The sequence below is a fragment of the Henckelia pumila genome, chromosome 4 (genome assembly GCF_033568475.1).
Source record: "Henckelia pumila isolate YLH828 chromosome 4, ASM3356847v2, whole genome shotgun sequence".
NCBI lineage: Eukaryota > Viridiplantae > Streptophyta > Magnoliopsida > Lamiales > Gesneriaceae > Henckelia > Henckelia pumila.
Window position 1 is genome coordinate 2,516,796 of NC_133123.1, and position 14,112 is coordinate 2,530,907.

The 14,112-nt window shown below is 36.8% G+C and overlaps 1 protein-coding gene across 2 annotated transcripts; it reads left to right on the plus strand.

Moving 5' to 3' along the window:
- Nucleotides 1-8,549: 8,549 nt before the first annotated feature.
- Nucleotides 8,550-13,069, plus strand: LOC140866341 (uncharacterized). Of its 2 annotated transcripts, none has more exons than XM_073271315.1 (13): nucleotides 8,550-8,706; nucleotides 9,818-10,035; nucleotides 10,160-10,210; nucleotides 10,473-10,603; nucleotides 10,687-10,803; nucleotides 10,975-11,094; nucleotides 11,243-11,319; nucleotides 11,524-11,699; nucleotides 11,817-11,870; nucleotides 12,157-12,266; nucleotides 12,391-12,504; nucleotides 12,604-12,729; nucleotides 12,811-13,069. In XM_073271315.1, the coding sequence occupies exons 2-13, from the start codon at nucleotides 9,856-9,858 to the stop codon at nucleotides 12,836-12,838; spliced, it is 1,284 nt and encodes a 427-aa protein (XP_073127416.1). In that variant the 5' UTR covers nucleotides 8,550-8,706; nucleotides 9,818-9,855; the 3' UTR covers nucleotides 12,839-13,069. The 2 variants fall into 2 exon arrangements, with proteins under 2 accessions (XP_073127416.1, XP_073127417.1); XM_073271316.1 differs by having other exon boundaries at nucleotides 8,551-8,706; nucleotides 11,530-11,699; nucleotides 12,811-13,068.
- The last annotated feature ends 1,043 nt before the right edge of the window (nucleotides 13,070-14,112 follow it).

Below are 14,112 nucleotides of genomic sequence, written 5' to 3' on the forward strand. Positions count from 1 at the left end.
TTCACAACCTTTCCAAGCAAGTTCTAGCGTCGTTGAATCCAGGTATTACAATGGTGATTTCGGACCAATTAAGTTCTATTGAAAGAACAAAAGTGGCCAACCTAAATCCGTGTATATGGAGACACTGGAAACCAATGAAATGTTAATAGAATTCTCAAGACCACGGTCATTGCGCCTCCTAGGCCGATGATTCAGCCACTCATTGTAGGTGTTAATGATTGAGTTCCATCAAGTGGAACTAGAGGTAGCTGCAACCTCCATCAAGAAAGCCCAAGTGCAGCAAACAATTGACTTGATACGGGATAGTTTATTATAGGAAGTGAATGGGTCAGAGATTATTTTTGAAGAAGAACTTGATTATTTTGAGGAATTACAGCTGGGAGATCTCTCATATGCACCATCACAGTTAGAGGATCACCAACCTTAGGTTCAAGATCCATTAGAGGAAATAAACTTGGGAGATTTGGATAATCCGAAACCTGTGTATATTAGTGCGTTGCTCACGGATGAATTGAAGATCATGATGAAAGAGTTATTGGCAGAATTTCAAGATTGTTTTGCTTGGAGTTATGAAGACATACCAGGGTTAGATCGGCACTTGGTAGAACATCGTCTTCCTATCAAAGACGATTTCAAACCATACAAACAACCATCAAGGCGAATGTCTAAAGAAGTAGAAACAAAGGTAAAGGATGAAATAGAGAAATTGTTGAAAGCAGGGTTCATTAGACCAATCAAATATGCGGAATGGCTGTCAAATGTAGTTCATGTAATTAAAAAGAATGGGAAGTTGAGAGTTTGTATTGATTTCAGGGATCTTAATAGAGACACTCCAAAAGATTTATATGTGATGCCAATAACTGATATGCTCATTGACTCAGTAGCCAACATTGAATTATTGTCTTTTATGAATGGTTATTCTGGGTATAACCAAATAAAAATTGATGAAAGAGATACCTCAAAGACTGCCTTTAGGTGTCCAGGTGCTATTGGTACTTTCGAATGGCTTGTGATGTCATTCGGATTAAAGAACGCTGGTGCAACTTACCAAAGGGCAATGAATGCAATCTTTCATGATATGATTAACCACTTCATTGAAGTATATATCGATGATATTGTGGTGAAGTCAAGAAAAACATAAGATCATGTGGAGCATTTGAGAAAGAGTTTCGAAAGGATGCGGAAACATAATCTAAAGTTAAATCCAATGAAATGTGCCTTTGGAGTTAAAGCTGGGAACTTCCTGGGGTTTTTGGTGCACCAGCGTGGTGTTGAAGTGGATCAAAACAAGTCCAACGTCATTCTAGAGGCTAGGCCACCAAAGAGTAAAAAGGAACTACAGAGATTCTTGGGCCAGGTAAATTACTTAAGAAGATTCATTTCGAACCTGGTAGGTAAAACTAAAGAATTTTCCCAGTTATTGAAGCTCAAGGAAACTAATGAATTCATGTGGGAAGCTCACCACCAAGAAGCGTTTGAGAGAATAAAGGAATATTTATCCAAACCACCAATATTGATGCCTCCAAGGTATGGAGTTCCTTTGAAATTATATATTGCAGCCGCTCCGAAATCAATAGGGTGTTTATTAGCCCAAAACAATGAAGAAAATAAAGAGCATACTATATATTATTTAAGTCGTTCACTCCATGAGGTGGAATGTAAATATTCTGTTATTGAAAAATTGTGTTTGACTCTGTTCTATGCATGTACTAAATTGAGACATTATTTAATTCAGTCAACTGTATTTGTTGTGTCAAAAACTGATTTGGTCAAATACATTCTTAGTAGACCTGTGTTGTAAGATAGAATTGGCAAATGGTCATTAGCATTAACAGAGTTTACATTGATTTATTGCTCTCAAAAATCCATACAGGGACAGGCTATCGCAGATTTCTTTGCTCATCATCCAGGTTCTGATGAGTCAATACCAGAGAATTGGAAATCCCTGTGTATGGGATCGAAGAACCACCATGGACATTGAAATTTGATGGGTCTAGCACTGAAGGAACTGCGGGTGCAGGCATAGTAATTATATCTCCAACCGGAATAAAAATAGCTTTGTCCTTTAATCTGGATTTTTCTTGTACTAACAATCAAGCTAAATATGAAGCATTAGTAATTGGGTTGGAGGTGCTCAAAGATTTGCAAGCAAAGAATGTTCAAGTAATTGGAGACTCACAGTTGGTACTTTGGCAAGTAGCTGGAGAGTATAAATGTACGAGTCTATCATTGATTCCTTATTTTGCAGTCGCTTCCCAGCTGGCTGATGATTTTGAGGAGATAAATTTTCAATATGTACCAAGACAGCAAAATTGGGAGGCCAATGAATTAGCGCAAATTGCTTCGAGCTTGAGATTGTCTGAGGAACTCACTCATCGATTAGTGTTAATTCAGAAAAGGAATCATCCTTCTATCATGCAAAGGGGATTACAAATTGAGACTTTTAATGTGGATGTTAATTTGGCAGGTGATTGGAGAGAGGAACTAAAATAAGTCTTACAGTTCCCCGAGAAACCAACTCCTTACAATTTGAGGATGAAAATCCTTAATTATATATTGGTAGAAGATGATTTATATAGGAAAGAAATGGATGGTTTGTTGTTGAGATGCATTGGGTTCCCTGAGGCAATGGAAGTCATGAAACATGTTCATGAAGGAGTATGTGGTGCACATCAATCAGGAATTAAGATGAGATGGCTCGTGAGGAGGCATGGATATTATTGGTCATCAATGTTGAGGGATTGCATTAGATACTCTAAAGGATGTCAACCTTTTCAAAGACATGGCAATATCCAACGGGTTCCTGCTGATAAAATGTATGCCATTATAAAACCATGGCCGTTTCGAGGTTGGGCTATGGATTTGATCGGGAAAATTTACCCATCTTCATCTAAAGGCCATAATTTCATTATTGTGGCCACAGACTTCTTTACCAAATGGGTGGATGCTATACCATTGAAAAAGGTGAAACAAAAAGATGTGATCGATTTTATCAAGGAGCACATCATACATCGATTTGGTATACCAAAATCTATTATTACAGATCAAGGAACCATGTTTGTAGGGTCGGAAGTCAAAGATTTTGCAACAGATTATGCCATTAAGCTACACTGTTCTTCGCCATATTACCCTCAGGCCAATGGTCAAGCAGAAGCCTATAATAAAGTGCTGATTCAAATCTTGCAGAAAATGATGGAAGACAATCCAAGAGATTGGCCTAGGCTATTATCTGAAACATTATGGGCGTACAAAACATCAAAGAGAACCGCAACCGGGGTGAGTTCTTTTGCATTGGCTTATGGGCATGAAGTTGTATTGCCTATGGAGATCATGGTTCCGTCATTATGAATAGCTATACAAAATCATTTGATTCCGGAAACATACAGTGAAGCCATGATCACAGAGTTAGAGGATCTTGATGATACACGAATGTAAGCTCTCAATAGCCTCGTGCTCCAAAAAGAAAAGGTGGCTCGGAGTTACAATAAACGGGTTAGAAAGAAGTCGTTTCATAAAAGGAGACTTGGTTTGGAAAGTCATACTACCTGTGGGAGTTAAGGATAGAGAATTGGAAAAATGGTCACCAAATTGGGAAGGACCATTTATAGTTCATCGAGTTTTGGACGGAAACGCTTATTGGCTAGCCAATGTAGAAGGGGAACCTAACAAACGATGCATCAATGGCAGATATCTGAAGCAATACATTCCTAGTATGCGAGAGGAACATGCTCTATAAGTAATGTAAAGTGGTTGTAAACGCCACAGTTGTAATTATCAGGCTAAATAATGGCCGAGTGTTTGTAAATAAATAAAGCAGTTGAGAAATTGCAGGAATGATTGCATAAAATAACTAACGATAAATGGTCACTCAGACCATTAGTCTGAAACAGAGAAGAAACTTAAATGTTCAAAAGCAGGCGTTTGAAAATGTTTTAACAACAAAAATAAATATTGTTTTCTCCATGAAACAGTGAAATTAACCTAGTGAGGCTGCCAATTCTTCCCACTTCTGCTTACATTCTAGCTGTATAGACATGGATTCATTCAAAATGGTGTTCCATCCTTGATACTCAGATTTTTGATTCACCAATTGAATCTCAGTGTCGCCAATCTCTTGGTCAGCCGACAGTATTTGTGCTTTGAGAGATTCGCCTTCCTCAAGTAGTTGTACTTTATTGGCTTCACAGGTAGCCAATTCTCTCTTCAAATGCGATATTTGTTCTTCCACATTGTCAAAAGTTTGACCCACTTCAATCAGTTTGTTGACATTACTCTCTCTCACTCTTTTGAGATTATCCAAAGCTTCTTTAGAGGCCCTGGAAGTCTTTATTCTGACCGAGAACTCGGTATGTTTGTTCACCGCATCTCGGGCCTGTGAAAGGATAGAAGGTAGAGAATGAGAAGCCATACCTAGTGGGGATTCGGTAAACCCTTGGGAACTCTGAAGCAAGTGAAAAGCCGTTAGAAGTTCTTGATATTGTTGCTCTGTTAATGTGAGTAAATCCTGAGTGATTAAAGACTTGATGGTGGTCATAGCGTGATTGACGGACTCTATGCTGGGATGGGGTGGAACCTCTGGAATGGGTTCACTTTTGACGTCTTGCAAAAAATGGAAATCTAAGTCCATCGTGACTGAAGGAAGAGTGCACATTTGAATCCGTCGAGAAGAATAATCCTGCAAAAGGTACCAGGAGGTATTGAAATAATAAAAATAGGTACAAGAATATGGTTGTAAACAAAGTGTTACCTCGACAGCAGTTGATACGGTGGCTAAGTTGGAAACTTGTGCAACATGGGGAGCATGAATGGGAATACTTAGTTTGGGAAAAGGAGCTTTTGAAGATATGCCAATGATGATTTGCGCCGCAATGATGTTCTCAGTAACATCAGCAGGTGTTGGGTGCTTGAAGAGAGGCACTGCATCTTTCAATGGCATGGAACTCATTGGTTGAGTTACCTCAATAGTTGATCCAGGGGCATCAACATTGAAGGGAATTGAGGAAACAGATATGGTGTCATCATCTTCTAAATCAACAGGAACCTCAACTACGTGAAGGTTGCATGGCCAATCTTCGTGATACACGGGTACTTTTTCTGACTTTGGCAGGGGAATGTTCTTTTGGCACTCCACTACCCATGGTTTTCAATTTTTTGACAGAGGTTTGAACTGCTAAAGGAAGGAAAGTAATAATAAGTAAGAAAGTTAATTTTAAAAGTCCAATTTAGAGATTGTACAATTACCAGGAGGAACTGTCAAAGCAGCGGTAAGAGCTTGGTATTTGGGAGTCCACCATGACATAAAAAGAACAATGCTTTCCCGAGTCACTTCCTGAATTGGAGCTTGAAAGAAGGATCCCCATACTAGGTTTAATTTAGCCGTTGGTAAAGAAAAACGACGATCAACTAGCTAGCTCATCCCAAATGTTCTCAGGTAACTGTTAAGGAAAGAAAAAGTGGTTTTCGTGTACAGTAGGAGGAAAGCCAAATTTTCGGGCCACGATCAAAGGATTGTATATTTCAAAAGGGAGAATGGCATTATCATTGGCAAAGGTACCACTGCTGATCAAAAATTTTAAATGAAGACAAGCAAGTCGTATGTCATCAACAACTTGTGAAAAAGACCTGCTTTGGTGAGACATGAAACGCAAGATCCAAGGATAATTTGCCGTGTTGAGAAACACTGGCAAATAGTAAACACGCCCTCTCCAAGAGTATTGAAAAAAGTCATTAAGAAATCCTTAGAAACTGTATTGATGCAATAATAAATAGCATTACTGTCAGAAGGATTAATGCTAGTAAACGGAAGGTTTCTAATGTCTGGAAAATAGGAAAAGAGCCACAACTGCAAGAACCAGCAAACACCTTGAAGTTTGCGAAGGGGAGTATCGAGTACACTTTTACTCAACCCTCGGTAGACAGATCCTAAGAACATGACCCCTAAATTGACAAGGTTCCCAATACTCAACAGACGCGCAAGGGATAAGTATTCTGCGGATGGTCAACCAGAAGCAGGACAAAACAAAAATTTGCAAACGAGTACCCACATAAACAAGATATGTTCATCAGCATTTGGGGTCTCAGAGGCGGTATGCCAAGTTCCTATGATAGAATCATAGGAGGTGTAGTTCAGATATTCATCTGGGAGATTTGGAACATCCGTCATCGAGATGACACCTATCAATTCTAGACCAATGATGGGAATCCTTAGTAAACGGAGGATATCATGAAGAGTAATGGTCATTGGTCCACAAGCGAATATGAAAGAATTGCAAGAGGGAGACCAAACGGAGTGCAGATTCTAATAAGTTGGTTTGCAACGGAAACGGACCTTTCGTAAGCTGAATGAAGTAATACAACCCTTGGGATTTCCAAATATCACCAAAATGGGGTTCCAGTTTATCGATCCAATTCACCCATTCAGGAGAAAAACAGGGCCAAGATTTGAATTTAGCCGCTTTAGAAGGATGTTGTACAGAACTGGTCAAAAGTAGTGAGGACGCCGATAAAGAATCAAGGGGAAACAGGTTGGAAAAGACCGCTGAGGGCAAGGGAACTTCTACATACGGAGCGTGGGTTATGGTTGCCAAAACTTCAACGCAATTAGGTCTAATAAGGGGATTGGTAGGCCTGTGAGGAACATAAGTCAAATAAAGACAACAGGAGTGCCAAGAAATCAAAGCGACGATAATATTAGCCGTGAGCTCAAGGAGATTGAACTTACCTGATGACCTTCATGTCCTCAGGAGCGATTGATGAAATGGCAGGAGTAGACGCCATGGAAAAGAAGGAGTAAAATACTGCACAAATAAAAGGTGAATTAAGCCATTGAAGGGTATTTTCTGTTGTGTATGCAGGTTTCAGCAGATGAACCACCAAAGGGATATAAACTTACTGGTTGGAGAAGCAGCGGGATGTCAGACCAAAAGCTAGGCTATCGAGGTTTTACACAATGCAAAGGGATGAAACTCTAAACCAGCTCAAAATAATTACTCGGTGAAGATGAAAAGCCCTAAGGAAAGATAAAGAGATGCGCGAATATGAGGAACAATAATGATAATGCTGAGGTGACGTGATCAAATGATTCAAAATTTGAAGAATTGGATCATTGAGATTTTTCTTGAAAACCAAGTCATAAAGCATATCCATTGGCTCGATAGGTAGTGAGAAATTCATCATCCAGTTTTGATGGCCCAATGGGCCATCAACCTGCAGGGGGCAATTGTTAGCCCATAAAATAAAATATTATATTATATGAATTAGAGTTCCTTGGCCCAGTTTCTAAAAACCATGTAGTCCAAGTGGTTCGGCCCACCAGAAATGAAGCCCACAAGACGAAGATCCATCAGTAAGAAATGAAGGGGAAGTCATATTTAAAAGGAATGACCAAATCAAAAACCAGTTGAAAAGAACGTGGCCCATTTTGAGAGATAGTGGGGTGGAAGTTATGGAATTGGGAACAAATGAGCCGTCTGAAGAGAAGAGCAAACAGACATCATCTCAACAACAAACATAGCTATCAAAAAGCTCTGTATTTTCAGTAATCTTTCTGCAGAATTTTCGTACCTTCATCTTATCATTTTCTAGACATTGTAGCGTACATGTTTAGCTTGTTTTTGCTGGGTTCCTCGAACTATTACAACACTTTCTTTTGTGATTAGTATGACAAACACTTGTCATTTTGAATTTTCAGTAGCAAAGAATCAATATTCGGTTGCTATTAATAATTCGTTTTCTACTTTATTTTAGTTCTTTAGCGTTTTACCAGTGAACTTGAGACCGACGACGGAACCAGGGCTTATTTTCGCTTGGTTTTAGAAGTTAGATTTTTGCTTTCATTTGTTATTTTCATTTGGCATTCACGTGTCTGACACGCCTGTAATCAACCCGCTCGAGCCAATTTTTGTGTGCAAACAATCTTATTATCAGAATTATGACAATATCATATGTTGATTGAACATAAAATAAATCTTACTAATGAGAATGCAATTCAGACATAAAATATTTACCAAAAACAAGAATGTGAAAAGCGCATTAAGATCAGAATACAAATTTTGTAGATAATATCATTCACAGAATTTTGCAAAAGATGTAATATAAAAATATTTCCTTTAAAAACTGCATTGGTCAAACTTCACTTTCACTAGATATTATCACACATTAAAAAGTCAAAAAAAATCAATAAAAAAGAATTATTGTATTGCTACCAAAAATAAAATCTATATTAATGGGGCTCGTTCGATCTCTAATAAAATTGGCCCGCAAAAAAATCCGTTTTTTTTTTTCGGAAAAGTCATTTGTTTATGTGTATTTGAAGTCACTCGAATATTATACTATAAAACGTGTTAGAGTTATTTTCCAAAAATGAAATTTGTCTTCGACTCGTTCCCTCAAATATGGACTCACGTGTCACCTAAAAACAACGACCCTACAACAGCCAAAAAAAAAAAAAAAATGAAAGTCCAACAGTCGTCAAATGAGATTCAACGGCCTTTCTTCAGAATCACTCATCTGATAGGATTTCGATCCATTTTATTACAACACCTTTATTTTCTCCCCTCCTCTTTCTTGGGTGAATTTTACTTATTAAATCGTATATATAGTAATCAAGGTCCCTTGTCCTTCTCCCTCCCTTTGATGCCCTCTTACTTGGACTTTCAGAATTCTTGGGGACCTCCATTCCCCATTATTTCCCCACCTTCATCTCTGGTACGCGATTTTTCTTCTTCCCAGATTATATTTTTTTTTCCCATTCTCCCCTTGTGCATGGTTTCTCGATCGTTTTCACTTTGTTCTTTGCGTCGAATTCATCGTATGTTTATAGGTGATTTGGATATATGTAACTAGTGCTTGAAAATGGTTGGCATTTCTTATACGCGCTAATTTTTGTTAAAGACAAACGATTGAAATCAAGGCAGTGATGATCGCGTGTATTTTCGTAAATTACTGGACTGTGTAATGCAATTTGCGATAGTTATATAATGTATATGTTTTCTCACGATCTTCGCATTCGCCTGCCTGTTACTCATTGGAACAGGGTTTATGATATTCCTTCTCTTGCATAGATCACAGAGCGCGGGTTAGGGAACAGCGGTTTGGCTTGAATGGTATTATATGTTATTTGAACAGCTCTTCCCGTCTTGATTTCACGGCAGATCTTCCGAACCTAATCAATGGAGAACTAAAGTCCTTACATATTAATTAATGTTTCTGAAGTTCTTAGTTATTTCTAGGCTCTTGTTCTAAATTAGAAAAAAGGTTTGCAAGGTGATCGAAGAAAAGTTGGCGAAGCCATGAGAATCACTTGGAGAACCAGAAACCATCATAATCATTGAGAAAAGCCAGTATTTAGAATCACGGTGTCCTTAAATTTCTTGGGCAAACAACTAGTGATACTACCAATTGTTTTTGTTCTAAAAAGGCTGGTGGGAATTGGGATTAGTATTGTCTTGACTAAATCTGAGTAATGCACAAGCAACAATGATAAAGAGATCTCCGAATAAATGAGAATTTTGCCTTCAAATGTCTATTCTGGATGATGATCCGAAATACTTGTCTGACTATATACTGCTGGTTAGTCATGTTGCTTATTTTCGTGAAATTTTGAAATTCTGGTTTCTTTTCTAAACATTTATTTCAATAATCTCTCCAAAAAGTTTCCGCAGAAGCCTCGATTCTCAGGTCCGGTTTGAACTTCACTTGCTTAAACACGTGTAGTATGATCTTATCAAATGCTAGGGGATACATTTTACCTGTTTGAATTTTCAGAATTTAATTTTCATATGATTCCTGATATTCATGTTGAGCTGTCTTCTGTTAGGTGTCATGTGATGAAAAAAATTCATTGAATCTACAACAATGGCATCGGTCAGCTTCAAATACTGGGATGACTGTGTGGATCCTCTAGACTTGGACTCAATGTGGGCAGATCCTGATGTAAAAGCAGAGTGGCTCAACGTCGGAGAGACCAAGGGATCGAAGGTCCATCTCTCACGTGATCCTGATGGTCAGCCTTATTTAACACAGACAGAGATGAAGGTAAAGTCAACCAAATCTCTATCAGGATATCACCATACTGAAATAGCTATCTTGCCTCCAACAAATAAGTTTTCTGCCAGAATAAAAATCTAACCTCTGCGCTCTGAATAATGACACGTTGCAGGCTGTGGCTGGAATCATTGTCCGAAGGCATTTTGTCTCGCAGATAGATTCGGTACGATAACTCAAATGCAATTATGGTGAAACAACAATTTTGTTAAGTTGATGTTCAGGGAATAAAATTTTAACCTAACTGAGATTATTAGACATGGGATAATCTAGCCATTTGAATATGTATCTTTGTAAAAAAAAAAATTCTTTATTTAGAACCTATCACCATTTTGCAGCCTAGCATTAAAACGTGATCTAGAAACTTAGTTAAAACTAGATCAGTTTCTATCTTAGTGTTTAGTCTGTCATTTATTTGTGCTTCATAGGACATGCTTTGTGCTATTGCCGAGCTTGAAAGTGATAGGCAGCCTCTTGCCACAAGGTATAACAAAAAATCCAAAGAGGTCAATGTTGGTGTCATGCAATTGTCTCCTAAAACTGCAGAATGGCTGATCAGGTGCCAATTACTCTAAGACACTGATTGGATCTTTATCTTCAAATTGAAACCGGAACACGAGTTAAAATTGTGTTTGCATGCAGAGATCAGGGTTACCGGACCTATGAAATGGATGTGGATTCAAAACTTCTATACAAGCCTTTTGTGAATGTTTATCTTGCTGCGTCCTATTTAAAATGGCTATCAAATGTCGATCAAAAGTAAGTTGGTAAAGAGGGAATTAATTCCTCAGTGTAGTTATTTCTATCCCTCTCCCTTTTTTTTTTTTTTTTTTCCCTTTTTACTTTTTCTTTCCGTTTGCACTGTTTGCCATCCTTCGAATAAATTTTCCTGAACCTAAGCTTAACATTTAAAAAATAATTGTATTTTAGAGAAAGAAGTGAAGAGTTCATGGTAAGGGCTTATAAAGGGGGTATGAAGAAGGCTGCCCACAAGTCAACTTTGCAATACTGGAATAAGTATCTCTCAGTCAGGGAAAGCCTTCCATCCAGGTATCTACTCTCCTTAGGGAGATGCTAAACTTATAAATCGCTAAGATAAGCTTTTTAATAACTAATATCAGCTCGATCTTATGTAGATTTATTCTGATAAAGTTGAAGGTTATATCATCTACTGAACTATGCCTATACTAATTTTCAGAAAAATTTTTGGGGTTGGATCTGTGCCTGATGCTCCTTCAGCCTCTGCCTCGTCTGATCCTGGTTCTCCAAGGAAAGGTATTCCGGATAGTAAAATTTATGCCTCTGCTCGGTAGTACTGTATGGATATTACAATCTTGACATACAAAATTTATTATTTCTATGCAGCAAGTGACGGGCTAGTGCATGAATGCACATAATCTAACCCCTTTCCTATCTTTTCAGTTAATATCTGTATGACTAGTAAATCAAGCTACTCCTCCTTACTTATTCTACGCAAAGGTGCAGGTCCAATCAAAACGACATGGGACTCAAGAACCTCCCCTGAAGACATGGAGCGTATGTGGAATAATCCTAATGTAAACAAGGAATGGAACAAATCTGGTGAGAAACAAGGAAAAGTGCGATTCTCTCATGACGCGGAGAGGCGCCCTTATCTTTCTCGAGTCGAATTAAAGGTCAGAATGCAGACAGCATAGTTCCTTTACTTCTTGGATAAGTTATGAAAACTTTGATGATCTTTCCGTATTCTCTTGGATAAGTTGTGATAATGATAGTGGTTCTATTTTTTGTAGGCAGTCGCAGAAATCATTTTGGGAAAGCACTTCAGTACCAAAGGAGTGAAACCTGTCGGTATTCAAGTTGCTTTCCAAATTTATGTGAAATTCTGTTTTGTATATCATGCAACAAGTTATTGCAAGTCAACATGTGAGATATGGCCAGTTGAGTTTCTACAAAAGAAGTACATAAAGGAAATGAAAGAACCAATTAACTAAGTTCAATAGATTTTAAACACTGGATGTATCGTGATTATTTGTCTAGGCTTTAGTTCTTGAGCAAAAATCTAGATCGTAGCCATGTACAGGACAGGATATCAGTATTGATAAACAGTGCATGTATGAAATTCTTCCACAGTTTGTTTTATGTGCTATCGCCGAGATGGTTAGCATGCGGTTCATGAATGGAATTGGGCAAAGAACAGGACTTATGGGAATTGACTATCCCACGGCACGATGGCTTTATATGTATGTACACTGAATTCACATAAAACTAATGATTATACACACAAAATCCTCCAAAGTGTAATCTTGATTAGGTTTCAATTGATATTTTCGAGATGGATTCTTAAATTACGGGGTCCTATGTCAGGGACTTGGGCCACAAAAGCTACGAAGTTGAGTCGGTTGAAGATCTTACCAAACCTTTTGTTTCCATGTACTTTGGTGCAGCCTATATGGCTTGGTTATCAGAATACGATAGCAGGTATGCTTCTCTCTTATAATGCTACCAAATATTATTTTTGCAATTATGTTGTTTTCTTTTCAATCCAGAATCAACATGTTGATCTTGATTAATCATCAGAGAAAGGAGTCCGGAATTTGTCGTTCAGGCCTATCTTTCTGGGCCGCAGAATGTAAACCTTCAAGAAACCGGTCCTCTATGGCATAAGTTTCAGGAAACATTAACCCGCTACGAGGATAATAAGAAGTGAGGCTCGTACAATTTTGTTGGTATCGATTAAGCTTTATTTTTATGTTCATATTCTGATAAACCAAGTTTTTCTTATAGGGAACAAGGCAGCTGCATCATTCTGTGATATTGGAGTCTGACTTCACATCTTGAGGTATACTGAAGCATATACATGTTATTTAAGTTGCTGTTTCTTTTATTTTCTTTTGTAAGTCACGTCACTGTTTAATTGTCATTTTCACTTTTACTTGAGAGTACAATGTAGTCTTTGAAAATCTCTACACTTATTTTCTGCTTGTCCCCACAAAAAAATATGGCATTGATAAACAAGTTTTGCTGTTATAGTCCGATGTAGAGTTTATCAGTTTATGCAGATGACTTGTAACTCATAAGTCATAACTCATTTTCTAAGATTGGTCTTTTTAAAAAAAAGTATATAGATATATGTGTGCATACTATTAATTGAAGTTAAACATTTTATAATTAACTTTTGGTATGTTGCTGAAGTTTTTCATAATTCCCAAAATATTTTTTAACCACAATATCTCATATTTTAAAATCTCTTTATCTATATTTTATTTCTATCATTTCAATTTCAAATACACAAACTCCGACGGTAATATTATGACATGAGTCTCCTATTTGGCCAACAATAAAAAAAAATATATATATATATATATATATATATATATATATATATATATATATATATAATATATATATAATGAATTTGCCTACTAGTTTGGTTTAAATTTTGTTTTCTTTTGTTTTGTTTTTTTCAATCTAAATTTCGATATTTCAAATTGTAGTTTAATTCTTCGGTAATATTTACAATTATAATATTACTCATATTTGAATATAAATCAAATTAATTTAAAAATATTATATAAGCATGCAACGCGTGCATCAATACACTAGTAATTATAATGAAGCGCTGGTATTTGAGATCCCTTTGGGAAGCTCTCGAGGCTTGATCTCGAGGAAATCGAACTAATGTTCTTTTGTTTTTCGTTTTGTTTTGTTTTTAAATTTTGATATTTCAAATTGTAGTTTAATTTTTCGATAATATTTACAATTATAATATTACTCATACTTGAATATAAATCAAATTAATTAAAAATATTATACAAGCGTGCAAAACGTGTATCGATACACTGGTAATTATAATAAAACACTGGTATTTGAGATCTCTCATGGGAAGCCTCGACTCTTGAGGCTTGATCTCAAGGAAATCGAACTAATGTTCTTTTGTTTTGTTTTGTTTTATTTTGTTTTTTTTTTTCTAAATTTCGATATTTAAATTGCAGTTTCATTCTTTGATAATATTTACAACTATAATATTACTCATATTTAAATATAAATCAAATTAATTAAAAAATATTATACAAACATGCAACGCAT

What these genes read in the sequence shown, in the direction of transcription:
- LOC140866341 (XM_073271315.1), top strand. Translation starts at nt 9,856, where the DNA reads ATGGCATCGGTCAGCTTCAAATACTGGGATGACTGTGTGGATCCTCTA. An exon ending in TTTCTCGAGTCGAATTAAAG is followed by an intron (nt 11,700 to 11,816) that starts GTCAGAATGCAG and finishes TATTTTTTGTAG; the next exon opens with GCAGTCGCAGAAATCATTTT. An exon ending in GTACCAAAGGAGTGAAACCT is followed by an intron (nt 11,871 to 12,156) that starts GTCGGTATTCAA and finishes ATTCTTCCACAG; the next exon opens with TTTGTTTTATGTGCTATCGC.